A 17,951-nucleotide genomic window follows, 5' to 3' on the forward strand; every position below is an offset into this window, starting at 1 on the left:
CTATATTATCATGCACAGCGGTCAGGGCAAGGCCAATTATTTCCACAGATCACTTCATATATATGGTCTGGGCAACTTTGAGGCTGTTTGGCCTATTTTGACTTAGAATAATATCAAGCAGGCCTTCTTACCTTTTCTGCTTCACCTTCTTGGTCAGTTTTGGTACATTAGTGTCTTCTAAAAGATTAAAAGAACTGATGTACTAGATTTATTGATGGAGCCCTGATAAGTGTCTACTACACTTGGATCGGAAGCTGTTAGTGAATGGTGGTCAGCTGTGGTTAGGGTAAAGCTTGAACTTATCCCTGATAGGCATCTTCAGCTCTGGCCTAATGTGGTGGCTGAAGTCTTGTTAACTTGCAGTAGCATTAGCTGCCACTTGGAGGAAACCCATGATTCTAAAGAGCTGAACAGGAAATATCAAAAATAGGCTGTTTTGCATCCTTTTTTTTTTTTTTTTTTAATGCCATATTCAGTAATGCAGAAGTAAGTCCTTATACTGTAGGAAACTCATGCAGTGTAATATGAATGAAGTTAGTTGTCTGATATAGCCAGAGATTACTAAATTCCATTTTAAATCTGTGTGTGTGTGTGTGTCATTAAAAGGTGACACGCTTTGAAACTGGAGCAAAAGCCTCTAGCCATATGTAGAACAGTATTGTGATGCAAAGCAATTAAAGTGCTTCTCGTTTTGTTTAGCTGGGATACTTTGTCTGCATTCATAGTCTGAACAAACACTGCTTTTCTGCACTAGTTGCAAGTGATGAATTTTCTTCTTTTCCCAGAGTGACCAGCAGCTGGATTGTGCCTTGGATTTAATGAGGCGTCTGCCTCCCCAGCAGATAGAGAAAAACCTCAGTGACCTGATTGATTTGGTAAGTGGCATTAATGGGTAAAACCAATACAGAGCATCGATAGGTGGGGCAGGAGAGATGTGGTTTATTATGTGATGATTCGGAAGTGTGGTGGCTTTATAGTTCCTTCTCTGCAATCAACTGAACGTATGGCTTTGGCAGTGCATAAGAGGTAGGTCCCTGACCTTGTTGGGAAAGCTACTTCTCTTTCTCAGGTCAGTTGGCTTTCCTTAATTTCTTCTTGGAAGTGGGTGTTCCTTCTTTTATTTTTACTTAATTTTAAATATCATTTAGAGAACTTTCTGAAGGGGGCCGTAGTGTATGCATGCATGTTTAATTCTGGATGAGTAGGCATTAGCAACACAGAATGCAGGGCCATCACAATTTTGAAGACCATACTCAACCATGTAACTTCTTTGCTATAGTTCATCAAAACTTCATACGATGCACTTCGCATCACTACTTACCAGGATATTTGTATAATGGATGCTACTCGGTCTGCCTTCGTGCTAGTCCCAAATGTGTTTTGTGCTGCCACGGTTTGCAGTCTGACACAAGTGCCTCTTCTGTAGTTAGAGCAGTGATTCTAAAACTTTTGTGTACTGGTGAATCCTTTCACGCAGGAAGCCTCTGAGTGCGAAACCCTCCCGCCCCCCCTAAATTAAAAACACAATTTTGTATATTAAATGCTATTATAAATGCTGGAGGCAAAGTGGAGTTTGAGGGTGGAGGCTGACAGCTTGTGCCCCCCATGTAAGAACCTTGTGACCCCCCTGAGGGGTTTCAACCCCCAATTTGAGAACCCCTGAGTTAATGTTGTCCGATATTCAAATGCCAGTGAATTAATTGGATTACTGTGGCCTGGGTATTCAGCATATGTTGCTGTGAGGACCCCATTTTTAAACTTCAGAAGAGCAGCCCATTCTTTATTTGGTCTATTTCTACTGCTGACAAATGCATGCTCAAATGGCTTGAGGGTGAATGTGAGTACTAAGTGGGAATATTTTTCTAACAAACTTGCATGAGGGTTGGGAAGCTTAACTTGTCTCTAGAAAGACTTTAGGTCTACTTATGTGTTAGAAATGCAAGTTGTTGATGTGCTGGTACGGTGCATGCTCCAAGGGAATTGCTATAACGCTAGTATATGAAGACTTGGAAATATGGGATTTCTGAAGAGTATTAAATACTTCAAACGGAAAATGACTCCACACCATGTGGTCTGCAATCCAGTAAATGTTTTAAAACTAGTTTAAATTTTGTGCAAGTGGTCAGGTTTCCCTTCTTCCTCCAAAGTATGTTTCACTTTCCTGGTGAATTACTGTGGATGGAAACAAATTCCTTGTGAGGGTGGAAGAAAACATAGTTAGATCCCTGCCAGACTGTACAGGTACTTGTCCGGTCACTTTCTTTTAACTTGGACTCTACTAGTAGAGTCCTTTGTGCTTGAAGTATTAAATCTCCCTGAAAACTCTGGGTTTGTGCCCCCACACACAATCACATTTGTGGAAGAACAAAGCAGATGCAGATTCCCAGAATATGGATTTATTGCACACACCCTATTTTACTATGATAGTTGGCAAAACTGATTCTGCTTTCTTTGAGTTTGATATTTTGACCTAGGCTTGCTTGTACTGCAAGCTTTGGGGGGCAGGGCTGTCAAACTCTTGGGAGAGTATCTTGCAGACCAGGGCCGTGTTACTGCAATATAATGTTCAGGTTAAAAGAGGGGGAGCTTAACATAATCCGTTGGCAAGAAGAGTCCGATCTTAGTACATGTAGACACTGGCACACTTTGAGTCCTGCACCAAGAGTTCACTTCTCAAAGCTAACATTTCTGCAGATAGTCACAACTTAACTTGAATCTAGTGTTTCTTGCTTTAAAAATCAAGTGTCTGAGCTGCTTCTCATGTCTACAACAGAATAGTTGCTGCTTAAGGTCCGTTGAACCCATTACCTATGTCTGGAGGGCTGCTCCTATGTAGCTGGGCAGGTCTGCTATAAAGTATTCTCATGACTGGCCCCCAGGTTCTCTTGGATAAGGTAGTATGTCAAGGAACTGTTCAGATTTGTAGTGTCTGAGCAAGTCTTGCAAGTCAATTGGGAATTAGGGGTGGTGCAGAAAGGGAAAAACTCTTGGGGCTTGACCAGGATTTTGATATTTGATCTGGTATGTTCTCAGCATATTCCTCCTTCAGCAACCGGAGGTGGCCTCTGGAAATAGAAACTGCAAGAGGGGCTGCAAGCTGTTGAAATGCATATGCTGATCTGGGTTAGACCGAGAACTAGATTGCGTGTGTAGGCTATGTGAAAAGGTTCAAGGAAACTGCTGCTAATGTCATGCTGTCGCTTGGTTCTCCAGTGTTACAGTGGCTTAGTGAATCTATGGAGGCAGGAAGAGAAGATACGGGAAAACAGAACTATCCAAAAGGAAATAGCCTCAACACACTTTGGAGGCATCTCATTTGAACATGGTTTAATCTGAAATGTTAAATACTTCTGTTGCTGACTGGGAGTCATGCCTTCAACTGCAAATAAAAATGTAAGATACCAAACTGGTAATAAATCTAACCTATATTACAGTGACTATTTGGCCCCATCAAGATCCCTCGTTGTCCTAGGTGTTGTACAAACATACAAGAGACGGTCTGAACCAAAGGGCTTAGTCCAGTCGTTCCCAAACTTTAACAACCTGTGAAACCCTTTCACTAAAATGTGAAGTCTCGCGAACCCCCTCCTAAAAAAATTTCCAGGTATTTTCTCCTTTACCTGAGTATAAATTATAAAAGCAGTGATCTTGGAAATATAAAATTTGTTTTTGACATGCTTATTACACACTATTTATTATTATTTATCATTACAGTATTTGTTACATTATGAAAATGGCAACACTCTTCCAAGATCTCACTTTCATAGCTTGTATCACTTTGAATAAGCCTGTTATAAGACAAGGCTCCTATGTTTCATCAAGGAGTATCAGATGTGAAACAGCATGAAGGTATCTAAGAAGCCAACTCAAGAGTTCCTCTTATACAGGCATTCAGGTCTTGAGCAGTTGAAGCAAACAACACGTTACAACAAAGCTTAAACTTGTTCTTCATAATAATTTTAAAAACAATACTAGCTGTCTATTTAATTTTAAAAACAACAACAAATATCCACCTACCTTTCCATTTCTTATAAGGAGTTTAAATCTCCTCAGTGTGATAGATGTTTGCTTTGATCTGCTTAGCTCTTGGAAGTCCAGGGGCTCTGGGCTGCTGGCCCCGTGCTGCCTGGGGTCCCTAAGGACAGCTCTGTCCGCCATTAGGGAATTTTTTTCCCGAGAACCCCCTGTAACATTTCGCAAATCCCCAGTTTGGGAACCACTGCTTAGTCTAATTTAAAACAAGTGGGTGATCAGAGGGGGCTGGGGATGAAGACAGAAGTTTATAATGTTAGAAACACCTGGTCCAGACTAGCTCTGTGCACAACTAGCAGATTCAAGGCTATTAAATCTATCTGAACCGATCACCATCCTAGCCATTATCAGTTTTCTGTTTTCTACCATGAAGCCAATAGTAGGTTTTAATGTGGGGAAGAGTGTTCGCTCTAACGGGCTAAATGGAAGAAGGTTCTTGTGAGAGAAACATCTCAGCAGATAGGAGAACAGAAAGGAAAAGGTAGGAGTGCAATGTGAAAAGTTCAGTGGAGCTCATGTAGTGTAAATTGTTCAGAATAGCTGTAGTTGAGGCTGCAGAAGTTGGAAGAAAGTTGTGGGTTTAGGGCCTAGACAAGTGATCACACAATGTGGATGTGAAAGTAAAGGACAGATCTTGAAACGCTGGAAGAAGAAATGACAAGATTTGGATAGGACCTAGATGTATACTGCCAGGTTGTGGACCTGAGCTATTAAGAAAGAGGTGATAATGGGGAGGCGGTAAGGGTGTGGTGAGGAAGAGAGAGGACTCTCTTTGGAAGGGAAGTTTAGTAGCTCAGTTTTGATCCAGTTGATGGCAAAGGTTGAGCCAGCTGTCAGAGACATGAAACAGGATGGAAGGGAATAGCTCAAGAATAGAAATGCTAACTTCAGAGTCATTGGGATTAAAATGGTGGATACAGTCATTTAGTGATGGAGACACCATGGACTGATCCCTGTAGGATCCCTACCAAAAGTGGAAGAGCAGCAGAAGACCCATCAAATGAAAAAAGAAGAATTGAAGATCAGAGATTGGAGACCCAGAAGATGGAGTGCTGCCAGCCATGTCTGGACACCAAGATTTTAAGAGGAGATGGTGTATTAATTGGTATCAAACTGTAGGGAGATCCAGGAGAAAGGCCCTGTGTATCTTTTCCTTTTTCTTTCTTCCCCAGAGGTACCCAGAGTTGAGGTTCCTTGCTACCACCTGCCCTTACTGTGAGGGAGTCTTGTCTGCCTGCTGCGGATCACCTCCCCAACTCCACTAGCCCATGACAATGCAAGCATGCAGGCCTCACTCTGTATAAGTTAGTGATAGGCGCACACACCAACCCACAAGTCTTCCAAGTGTCCCTCTGGAGTGCCTAGCCCTTGTTTCACTGAACTATGTTCTTCTGCTCCCAAAGGAATAGTACAAACAAGTTATACAAGATTCAGTTCAGGATCACCACTCCGCATAACATATGACATCTAAATGTATTTATTGTTAAACACAAACCACATTCTACCAATTGTTTCCAATATTCTTACTTACTATCGGTTACCTATAATACAATCATAATATGCTTTGTAGAACCTAAAGCTAACTCTCAAGACATTCCCGTTTCCTACAGGATAGCTTACCCCAAATACTTTTTCAGCACTGTCAGCCAGCATGACTGAGATCCCCCTTTAAGATCAAGCCCCTTGGCAGCTTTTTTTCACAGACTGAAGGATGCTAAGGCATCTCTCTGCATCCCTGATGTAGGATAACAAACCTCTGATCTTCACCTGAAAACAGCTGCCCCATCTTTACCTCCTCCTTTTTAATTTCCTTCTGAAGTGTCCAAAAGCTCTTCATTAGCATTTGACTCAGTATCCTAACACTTCTGTTGGAAGATGCACAATGATCCACCAGGAAGCTAAACATTGTCCACATCCTGTCTGGAGAAGTTTGTCTTGGGAAACACTACCTGTGAGTGACCTGCCTTTAACTACAGGGCTTAGGGAACATAACTTTCAGCATATATAACTCCTTGCATATTTTCCATGCATCTTGCAACGATTATGGTGACCATTGATACGTGCTTTCAGTAGAGACCTTACATGATCCCCATTGGTGAATCCAGGGGATCCCTATATGAACCTTCTGCCAGTAGGCATCGAAAGGTTCTTATGTCAAAAGTAAAGATCCTTAAAATCAAACCAAGTTCTTAAGCAGCGTTTTTCTTTGCCTATCGGTAAGTTTCAGTTATTCATGGAAACATTTTTCCTCATTTTATGTGTACAGTGAGATTGACGTTAACCAGTACTTAGGGATAAAAATCTAAACCTTCCAAGTCTTGCTATAAGATTTTAAGAGCAGTTTCAGCAGAGAAGGTTCTTGTGTCCTCCAAGACACTGCTTTCCAGAAGTTTCCTAAAGCTAATGCTGAAATGTACTGAGTCAAAACTCGAAGCACTGTCTTATTAGTAAAGATAAAGTAATTCTTGATCTTGCTGCTGCCCCAGACTCAGTTTGTTGAACCTAAAGTATAATTGTGTGTTTAATCTCACAATGAGTAACAGGTCACTAGTAGCTGGTAAAGTCAGGAAAAAATAGACTACGCCTTCACTTAGGGTTTCCTGAACCTGTGGAATTCAGTCACATGAATTCACTCATATAGCATGGCTGGCTTTAAAAAGGACTGGATAAATTTCCTGATGATAGTTAAATAAGCTAAGATCCAATTTTGTGTCAGGATGTAAGCTATTCATTGCAGGGGTCAGGAAGGAATATTTTCCCTGCCCACTCGCAGGTAAAGCCCTTTGTAATTGGCTGGATTTGCATCACCTGGGGTTTTGGTCATCTCCTGAAGTCTCTTGTCCCTGCTGGAGGCCAAAGGTAGGATGTAGACTCATTGGTCTCAATAATCTGACTACTGTGAAGCTTTGAAGAATAAACAGTTATTAAAACTTGAGCCAGTACAAGAAATATCCAGAACAAGTTGTCTAGGAAACTCTATGGGAAGTCTTGATTTGAATAATTGGTTTGAGTCTTCTAATAGCGCTGAAAATTGTTGGTTATCTCTAAACGTTTGAATTACTTTTTGGAAGGTGCTTATTAGTGCTCTACATGCTTTCCATCAGCAACACTCTCTATGGGCTTCTTGTTCATATTGAAAGGGTAATATGAAACAGACTAGTTTGGACCATTCCTGTTTAGAATACGAGCTCATGTGATGTGATATTCCCCCACTAGTGTTGATAGTGCGGTCTTTTCTGGAGACTAAACATGAAGTTGTCTCTGAAATTCATTAGAACACCTCCCCGTCAGCAGTGTCAGAGATTGCCATAGGGTAAGGGTTCACAACCCTTGCAGCAGAGTGTCACTTGGTCACCACTCAAAGAGCCAGAGGTCTGCACTAAAAGTGGATAAAAATCAGTTCGTCCTTTAAAAAAGAATTTTCTATTTAATACGTATTTTCTTAAAAAATAATCCTCTTTACATTTTATTTGCAATTATGACACTTAAGACCTTAGTTTATTATGATGCACTAATTTAAATAGGCTGCATCGTTGTACCCTCAAATTTTAATGAGTTAAAAGATGCTGTTTAACTAGATACTGAATCGAAGGAAAACATCTTTAACTTTTGAGATCTGGTCAAGTTCTATAATTCAGTAAATGGTTGTGACATTTAATATCTATTTTCATTCTTTACAGTGGAGTGAGTGCTGGTATTTACATTTTTCCAAATGTAAGTACTTTCAGTTTTTCTTCAGAAAAGATTTTGCTTTAAATACTGTGTTTCAGTTTAGTTAGTAGGTGCAGAGTATTTTCTCTTGATGAATTGATTCAGATTTCAGAAACTGAATAGGAATTGGAAAAACAGGAAAGCTTTTTTTTCCCCTCTTCCAATCTATCAATAAAAACCAGGTGGGAGAGGATGAGTGCCTTTGAAGTCAAGGGACTGAAACGTCAATTCACTAACTACAGTTAATGCTTCCTTTGTTTAATCATTTTAAAATGCAAAACACATTTTGATGTTTTTAATGTGTCCAATATATTTAGGGTAATTTTATTTAATAAACAAAGTGCTATTTGTGCATTTTTAATTGAATTCCAGTTTCCACCCAAATGTGGCCTGCCACAAATCACCAGTGTAAAAACAAAACTCCTCTTCCTCCCCCCGACTTTTCTAACCTAAGAAAAAAATGCAGAAGCAGAATATCTGAATAAATGTCTGACTTATATAATTGCTTAAATAGAGATAGTGTTGCCTCCTGGATAGCAAAAAGTACCAAACTTAGTGGCAAGGCAATATTTAGATGTTAATAAAGATGCTTTAATGGTTATACACCTCTACCTCAATATAACGCTGTCCTCAGGAGCCAAAAATTCTTACTGCGTTTTAGGTGAAACCACGTTATATTGAACTTGTTTTGATCCACCGGAGTGCGCAGCCCTGTTCTCCCCCCCCAGAGCACTGCTTTACCGCGTTATATCTGAATTCGTGTTATATCGAGGTAGCGGTGTACCAACCAATTTGAATCTTTCTTTAGGAAGATACATTTTAAGTACAAATGCAAAACAAGATTAAAATTTATTTTAAATCAAGGTTTCCTGCTTGCTGAATTTAAATCAGATTTTAATCCTCCCCCCACCCTTGCCTGCACTTAAATTGCATTTATTTCCATATATTTACATGCATTTTGTCCATTTGTACTCCCGTGATGCACTTAATACCAAAATATGCTTCTTCCCAGAAGTGTGGGATTAACAGTGCTACTCATTCCAAAATCATGAGTAAGGACCCCTCAAAATTGTTAGTCCCGATTTATGGTTGGGGGGGGGGGGTGTTTTTGTTTTGGCTGCTTTAGATCCTTTAGAGTGCATGTCTTCAACCTTTTCACTGTAACATTGTAGGGATAGGAACTTCATTTAGTTTTAAATGAAAGCTCAGATTCTCAATCACATGACTCCAGGAGCTGGAGCTTTAAAAAAATTAAATTTATGATTAAATGGCAAGAGATGCCGCTGCTGACATGTTGTAATCTCCTTCTGTTTCCATCCTTTTTTTATCATCTTTCCTATGTTCCCTGCTAAAACCACTTCTGTCTCTCCTGTTTTTTTCCGGCCTTTCTTCAGCTCTTTTCCAATTATCCCAGGTTACTCACAATCTGGAGACCTCTTTCTTTCCCTCTTCAAGGTCCCAACAATAAAGGGGCTGTGCTCCCCTTTCGCCCAGCTGATATTTATTACTTAGTTCTGTTAGTTCTAGCCTGACTCACTCTTGCTTGCATATTTATACCTGCCTCTGGAAATTTCCACTACATGCATCCGACGAAGTGGGTATTCACCCACGAAAGCTCATGCTCCAATACGTCTGTAGTCTATAAGGTGCCACAGGACTCTCTTTAGTTCTGTTATCGACTCTTATGCACCTGCCTGAACAGCCAAGTCACTTCCAGTGATTAACAGTGGTAATGACAAACATTTCTTTATTCTATCTTCTGAATTCTGGCAGTGACTGAGAATTGCAGATAAATCTATTTGCCATGGACTGTGTGCTTGTGTTAATTGTGGATCTCTCTCTCTCTCTCTCTCTCAATAATAATAATAATAATAATAAGTCATGCTGAAGCAAACTTGAAAGAGTGCAATCACAAAACATTTACTATGTTTTTGAAATTTATATTGCATTTTGAAAAAGCTTGCTCACAGCCCACCTTCTCCTGTGATGCATATGGAAAATTTTCAAAAGGGCCTAAATGACTTTTCATCCCAAGGCATTCTGAAAAATTTACCCATAATCCTGTGTGCCATCTTGCAGTTGGGTTTTGTACAGATTAGGGTCATAGCCAACATACTGCTAACAATATTACAAAACTAAACAGAGGAGATGATGTTCCGGGTCTTGCATGCATGCAAAAGTTTCAGTAACTAATGTGGCAAAAACTGACATCTGTAGGTTTATGCTTTGTCTAACTGTTCACAAGTACTCAGTAGTAAATTCCCTCATTTCAAATTCTGTCACCTTGACACAGAGAATCTGTATGCTGCTCATTAAGTATATTAAAAAAAAATTCAACAGCTCATTGCCTACATGAGCTTGCATAGCCCCTCAAAACTAACTGTATATTACTGCCATCAACTGTTGTGTTGACTGGGGAAAAGGGTCAGACTTGAACATGAAATAATAAGGTAGGAAGAAGAGTGAAACTTTTTTGGGTCACTGGCTCTCATCAGACCAAACACTTTTCATTCATTAGCAAAACTGTTTGTGGTTTGCCCTTTTGCCACATCTGTTGTTGCTTTCTCCCACTGCAGAGACTACAATTAGAGTTCATTAGAGACCTTGTCAATCATGAGACTCCAGAAGTCCCGCCTGAAAGAAGCAGTGTATGGTGCTGGTAATGCGCCTTGGCATGGAACACTCTGCTTAGCATTTAATTAGTACTTATTTGTAAACAGACTACTCACAGGCTGTCAGAATGCACAAGATAACTTTAAAATCACTTTGAAAAAAGACTTTCGTGTAAGAAGCCGCTACCTTTTAAGGATCATTAGCTTAGATTAGAACAGTTTTCAAGCAGGCGTAAGCAGGAAGTTAGTGTAACTGAAGCCTTGAAGTGTACCTGACAGCAGTCCATGGGGTATGTTGGTGTTTAATAAGAGGTGCTGTATTTGTCATTAAACTGTTCAGTGTACACTTCAGTTGAAATGCGATGATGATGATGGACCAAGTGGAACAACCTGAAAACATTAATACAATTCTTATAACAGTACCCACTATGTATTTACTTTAACTCCTAACCTATATTGCCTCAATTCTTTATTCCCTCAGGTTGGTGTTTTCATTGTTTGTGAGAAAATAACTTGTGCTGTCAACAATTCTCTTCACCTCTTTAATAATAATAATTATTAATTAATAAAAAAATCCTTAACAAGCATGCCTTTACTTTCTTCTCTCACACACATTGGCAGGCAGATTTCTCTAGAAAAGGAAAGTAGTAAATGAAACACCTTCTGGATGATAGTTGATTTGCAGCATGAGTATGGTGGATCAAATTATTTGATCTAAACCAGGGTGTTAGATTTGGGTGGGGAAGGGGAGAAAAGCTGGTGGTCTTCATGCTTGGTACAGTTCTAGAGTAGCTGGATGGTTATCTTAACATGCTCAGAGTAATAGCTAAAAATATGCCAGGGAAGCCTTATGAGGCCCATCTAAAAGTTGATGATGCCCATTGAAATTAAAGGGAGTAGTTGTCACCTTACGAAATCCTATTTCTGAATCATTGTGCTTGTGGCAGGAGAACATTCCATGGATACAAACTTGTTTTAAAGTTTCTATCCTTGCAGGCTGACTATCTGCAGGAGCTTAGTTTCTGTAGACAGCTCATCAGAAGAGTGCTGACCTGGTAGGCTACCTAGTACAGAGTTAATGTACTCCTTCCCATAAGGAGGGAAACATGGTAAAAAGAAAAATGCGGAGCAAGAAGCAGCTCAAATGCTTCATGTGTGTTCCAAGATATTTAAAAGACGAAGTGCGCTCTGGAATAGCTTAAGCAATTCCAGTGTTTACGATGAATGCATAGCTACTCCCATTCTTCAGATATTGGGAGAATGTGCTCTTAAGGACCTATGTTATAATTGCAGTGTAAAATTGGGAATCTGATGGCAATGAGGGGTCCCTCTTTAGTCTGGGAGGATTGTTTTTGACACTGGTTCTTCAGCTCTGTAGATCTTCCAGTCTCTACCAGTTTAAAAGACATCAGAAATGGGTATTTACCTTGATTCCCCCCTAGCACTGTTACTAAGTTATCCCTGCTTGCTTTAGTTGGATGACTGACGAGACTTTTGTGGGCTTGCTTTAATAGGAAGATAGAGCATTAACCTTCACTACTTCTTCGCATGCTGTCTAATCAGGCTTTCCACTAGTGCCCCTGTGCCTGAAGGATTTTCCTACTGAATACTTAATCTGGATGTTAACCTGGCTGGATTCTTTAATCTAAGTTGTACATGTATAGATGGAGATAATTTGGATCCAGGGAAACAAGGATAATACTTGCCCTGTAAAATAGAGGATTTTAATTAAAAGCAATACACTTCTTGGCTTCAGTGGACAAGCAGATTGGCCAAGGGAAGTAGTTTTGCTTACCGCCACAACTTCATCAATCTTCCAGGTATGGTTACTTGATCAGTGATCTACCAAAATGAAAAAAAAATGCTGCTTAAATCCTTTTTTGCTTTGGTTTTATAAGAAGGCTTTGCAAGCTGTTTAGACTTTTTTTTTTTTTAGTAGAAAATCAGTTTGTTCTTCTGCTGTAGAAAAACCTTTAAAATGATGAGAGAAATGACCTCAACAGTGAAAGTTGAGCCTCTGAGACTTGCCTTGGTGGTGGTGGGGAGCAATAGTATATACCACTACCATTTATATCTGTCTGGACACTCAAGTGTACATGGGGAGTTAGAGGAATATGATTATGCTGGTAAAGTCTCCATGCAGACAAGCCTTCAGATGAGTATGAAATTTTAGTCAATTTAAAATGGTTTTTAAACCCGTGTAACATCAATTTATTCTCCTTTTTAGTGAAGGAAGATTTTTGTTCATCTTCCGTCCTTTCAATTAAGATATTGAAAATAAAAATAAAGATGCTCTGAAACTTTAGTGGATCAGCTTGTGAAAGTGCAAGACCAAAGTTGATATTCCTAATATTTCCAAGGTGGAAAACAAGCAAACTTGACAATTTTGGGTCTTTGATGTATAAAGTAAAAAGGTACAAACTCAACTGTAAAAATCCAAACTAGCTAACCATAAAGGAGGATGGGTAACAGTCTTTTCCTTGATTTGAAGTAATTGAGGTACCTGCATGATGGGAACAATCTCTATCTGTTCAAAAGGTATCAGTGACATGTTTGAGTAGATGGTCCTGCTTGGTTTTATCTAGTCATCTTCTAAACTTGAAGGCTCGATATCAAGTAGAGGGCATTGCCCAATCTCTACGTATAGCATTCACAGTACTTCAGGCTTTCTCTTCTCCTTAAATGTAAGCCCTGGTATGCTGTTGCTGCCTCTCAGCCATTCATGTTCCAATGTAGTGGAGCAACAAATTCAACTATATGTGCTTAACTCAGATTAGAATAGGGCAGTGGTGGGCACTAGGATACACCGGTGTCAAGGTACTTTTTTAAAAATACACTGAGCCTCAGGGCAGGTCTACACTAGAAGTGCTACCTCAGCACATCTGTGCCGACGATGGGAGAGCACTCTCCCATCAGCATAATGGTGTCACCTCTGTGAGAGGCGGAAGCTATATAGCGCCGGTGTGGACAGCGCTTAGGTCGCTGTAACTTGCATCGCTCCGGGGGAGTCTTTTTCACACAGCTGAGTGATGCAAGTCTGATCGACTCAAACGGTAGTATAGACCTGCCCATAGTGGCCTGTGGCTCTGTTCTGATTCTCCAAAGATGGCTGGGGAAACCAAATGGATTCTTATTGACAATAGTGTCCTCAGAAACGATTGCATATTTAAACCACTTAGTCAGGTATTCCCTCACCCCAGAAAGGAAGGGGAAATTAGACTGCTCCATAGGCTCTGCAGGCAGTTCCCAAATTTAAACGGCCTCTGAACAGTGTTCACGGTGCTTCTACCACAAATCTTTTTGTTCTTTTCAGGGGTTTACCACTTAACAAGTCTCCTAGTAGACTGAAAGCAGTCTCTGTACAGAGTACTCGGGTAGTGTCCAAGAAGGTGGTTTGTAGTCCGAACACTGACAAATGTTTGGGCTTGTATTCAACTTTAATGTAAGCCTTTCTCCAACCGTGAGTGATTCTTTCAGTTTCCAGATTGTCCTTGCCAAATACAAATCAAACAATTGTTGTCGTATTTATGTTGGAACTCTCTGCATCACACATGAAGGTTTTATGGATGCCTAAAGTCTCAATAAAACACATTTTGGATAATCACTTGAGATTTTTCATTTACGCTGCAAGATGGATAAGAATTTGAAAAATAGCCTGGACAGAGCACTACTTATTTAATAAGTCTGTGGGCAACTGATAAATTTTAATGGCTCTAGGGCAAATGGTTCTTAACTCACTAAATTAGTACATACAATCCAGGGATCCAGGCTTCAGTTATTTTGAATTAAATTCTTTTTTTAGGTCTATGGGTGATTTGCTTAAAATTTACTTTAAGTGGAGATTTCTTCTATATATGCAAAATTGAGTTCTGTCCTTGGTCTGTGACACTTCAAATTTGTACACTGCAAAAGAAGTATATTTAATGGCAATGTTGTGGGGTTGTTTCCCCAGAACCTGTCTTACACAGACGTAAAAATTAATATTGTAATTCCTCTTAAAAGAATACTTTTTAGATCCCTTTCAATCAAATAGAATTCTCCAAATTTGCTTTCTTTGTGAGATGACTAGTTTTTTGTTCTGAGCCCTAAAACTAAAAGCTTGTCCGTGCAACAAGTTTTTGCAGCTTTCAATGTCAACCTAGCTAAAGTGGCAAACCCCTTAATGGGGATGCAGCGAAGGTTGCTATGACTAGTGTTGCTTATTTCAGTTCCCATGCTAGTATAAGCACACTTACACCAGTGTAACTACACCTATTCTAGGGCTCTTACTAGCATCTGTCAGTGCAAATATATATAAAAACATAAATTTTACCAGTATAGACCAACCCTAACTCTCTTAGAAAGATGGCTTTCCAAAAAAATTCTTCCAGCTAGTCATAATCCAGACAGAGGAAAACTTACTGCTAGCTGTTAAATTGTTGCAGAGTGAACCAATTTAAGTTAAACTCAAATTTAGCGTGTACATAGTCATGAATATTATTTGGGTCAACACCACTTACCTGAGAAGCTGCTTCAAGAGCATATCTAAACTTATTGATCTTCAAAACACCTCTCTGCAATAAAGGGGTTTTTAAATCCACTTAATAGGTGAACTGAATCACAAATTAAAATTGAGACAGTACACCAAGATAGCAGCTGCAAAGACAGTCTTGTGCTTTAGCTTCTATACTCTCTCCTGTCACTGGCATGCATCTTTTTAAAGATATTCAGCCCTGAGCTGCTAAATACCTGAAAACAAACCAGTAAATGTGCACAACACCAGTTTCTTTGTCTTCATAAAGATAGTCAAAGGTACAATGCTCCATCTTCACAATTACCATTTTTTATTTTATTTTGCCTTTTTGGCCAGCTGTGCAGAAATAAACATCAATTCTAGGAGGAGTTTGACTAGTTCTCAAATTCATATTACAGCAGAAGAGTGAAGAATTTTGATTTTTGGGTAGGACTTGTGTAAACTAGGAAAGCAAATTAAAAGGTACTCATTATGATACAGAAGAAAAAATGCAGAAAAAGAAGCTATCTTTCATGAGCATTAATATAGACTTGCCAACAGTATGTATCAAAAAGTGTAGAATATCAATCAGCGACTTCATTGGGCGTTTCTCTGGTCTAAAGGTTTGGAAATAGATGTACTTTCAACTCTCTTCCATATCTTCATCCCAGGAAAGCTCTAAAAAAGGTCTTTTAGTAGAGAAGTTATGGTGCTTCCTGGAGATGCCCAGGGTTGTAAGGATCTCACTACCATCTGCCCTTAGTGAGATGAAGCCTTGTCTGAGCCTACTGTAGAGCAATTCCCCAAATCCACCAGCCTCTAGGAACACCAGCATGGCCTCCCAGGCCTCTGCAGGCCCTGCTCTTTCTTTTCAGGTTAATGATAGGCACACTACAAGCATCCCCCTGGGGTGTCTAGCCCTTGTTTCACTGGATGCTCACAGAATTCTGATGCGCTACTCCCAAAGGAGTAGTACACGCTAGTTTACCGGTTACACCTAGGGATTACTACTCTGCTCAACACATAGCACTTAGATATGTTTATGGTAAAAACAAGATGTTTATATAACAGATTTGAGAAGAAGCAGGTAGAATTAGTGGAAACAAATGGTTATATACACAATAAAATCATAACAGCCTTTCTAGACTAAACAGCCAGACTGGCTTAGATCCTCCATTCATAAGACAAGCCAGCTGGCAGCTTGTCCCATCTGTGAAGGATGCAGAGTCTGTCCGTCCCTGTCCCTGCAGTTTGATTTTTTTTTTTTTTTTTTGCTTTATTATCTTCACTCACAAACTGCCCTCTTATGGTTTTTCTTCCTGTAAATTTCCCTCCTTGAAGACTTCACAAGCCCTTCGTTAGCATCCAACTCAGACTGTAAGTAGGCATTCATTCTGAAGTGTGCAACTCAGTCTATATGTAGCATGACAGGTAAGCAAGCATCTCCTGGTCACTATCCCCAACCCACACCTTAAGAACATAAGTGTCAGTATATAAATGACTCCTTATATGTTATGCATACATACACTTCATGATTCTGATGATCAGTGTGACACAAGCTTTCAGTAGAGAACTCACATGACACCAGTTGGTGAACTATATGAAGATACCAACCCAGTGGATCCCTGTAAGCTTGGTGCACCCCTGTGGTCTCGGTCAATTAGCACCAAGAGGGCCCAGGTCATAGAAGCCCAATACATTAAATCACTCTTCTTTTTATATATAAAGTTACTAACTGATCCATAAAAACATATCCATTAAATTTGCAAGTTCAGATATTTGGAAGATCACACCAATGTAGATTTGGAACCAGCTTGATAGTGCAGCTAAAAAAGTGGCGTAAAAAAGATACAGAAATCACCTCTAGAGGACTCCTGTTTCCTAGGCTGCACAGGTTGCAAAGAACACGAGGCTATAGGTGAAGCCTTTTGAGACTCATTTTAGAAGCTTGGAGTCCTGAAGATTAGACAACACGAAACATAATTCAGACAAGCAAGTGAATAGATGGTTGTCTGGAAAGGGGAGAATGTTAAACGTTCTGAGACACCTCATGAACCCTTTGAAAAACAGAACTGTATTGCTGACAGCAGAGTGGATTCAAAAGTGAGATCTCTAATGTCATGCTCTTTCAAAAACTGTTGGCTAGTATGTTAAGCAGTGGGCAGTCAACAGCTAGATGTTTAAGTATTTGAGGTTCTAAACTGAGTGTTTTTTGCCTAAAATAAGGGGCTCGGGCAAACTGAATAAAATTCTCCTCAGTGAGAGCCAGTTTTCCTTTCAAGTGGCTGTAAATGGAAACTCATCTAGTTAGGAAAGATTACCTTGATGATAATTCAAGACCTGATTTAATATATGTAAATGGTTAAAGGGACACTCAGCTTAAATTGTATTGTAACTTTGTTTGCGGCTAATCTTAGATTATTAAAATGACAACTTAAATCTAATTTTCTTCATTCCATTTTCTGTACTCTGTATTTTAAGCTTGGATAAAAATGAAATCACTTTCACTATTGAATTTCTTAGTACTGCAGTGCTTGGGTTGCAAATATTTGAAGGGGTGTGTGTGTGTATATTATATAATTTATTATTATTAATTTTTATTTTATTTTTTAAATAACCTTCACTGGAATGTTAAAGAAACCCATATCTTTTATTTGTTGAGCTTGTATAAAAATCAGTTTTTGATCCAAAATTGAGTTTGTTCCCTTTTTTTTGAAAACTGGAATAGCTGGGGAATAGGTACATCATAATGATGCACTTCGGATTTGTGTGCTTTTCTAAATTATAGATGTTTTTGTCACTTGTTACTGGTGACGGCAGCCTGATTCGTGACACAAGTAGTTAAGACTTCCTGGGATTCATAGATTCTCAGACCTGAAGGGACACCATTGTGGTGGTCTAGTCTGACCATCTGTCTACAGTAGGCCATAGAACTTCCCTAAAATAATTTCTAGAGCATATTTTTTTTAGAAAAAGTCCAATCTTGATTTTAAAAATTGTCAGTGATGGAGAATCGACCATGACCCTGGGCAAGTTGTTCCAAGTAATTACGCTCATTGTTAAAAATTCACGCCTTGTTTTTCACTCCTAATTTGCCTACCTTC

General features: G+C 39.4%; 1 protein-coding gene across 2 annotated transcripts in view; it reads left to right on the plus strand.

Moving 5' to 3' along the window:
* Positions 1–17,951, plus strand: part of CAPZB (capping actin protein of muscle Z-line subunit beta) — a 107,795-nt gene that overhangs the window by 26,066 nt on the left and 63,778 nt on the right. For both annotated transcript variants that reach the window (XM_034753193.1, XM_034753194.1), the window contains exon 2: positions 786–875. In XM_034753193.1, coding sequence (XP_034609084.1) covers positions 786–875 — 90 coding nt within the window. The remainder of the gene's footprint in view (positions 1–785; positions 876–17,951) is intronic.

The sequence above is a fragment of the Trachemys scripta genome, chromosome 19, assembly GCF_013100865.1.
Source record: "Trachemys scripta elegans isolate TJP31775 chromosome 19, CAS_Tse_1.0, whole genome shotgun sequence".
Taxonomy (NCBI): domain Eukaryota; kingdom Metazoa; phylum Chordata; order Testudines; family Emydidae; genus Trachemys; species Trachemys scripta.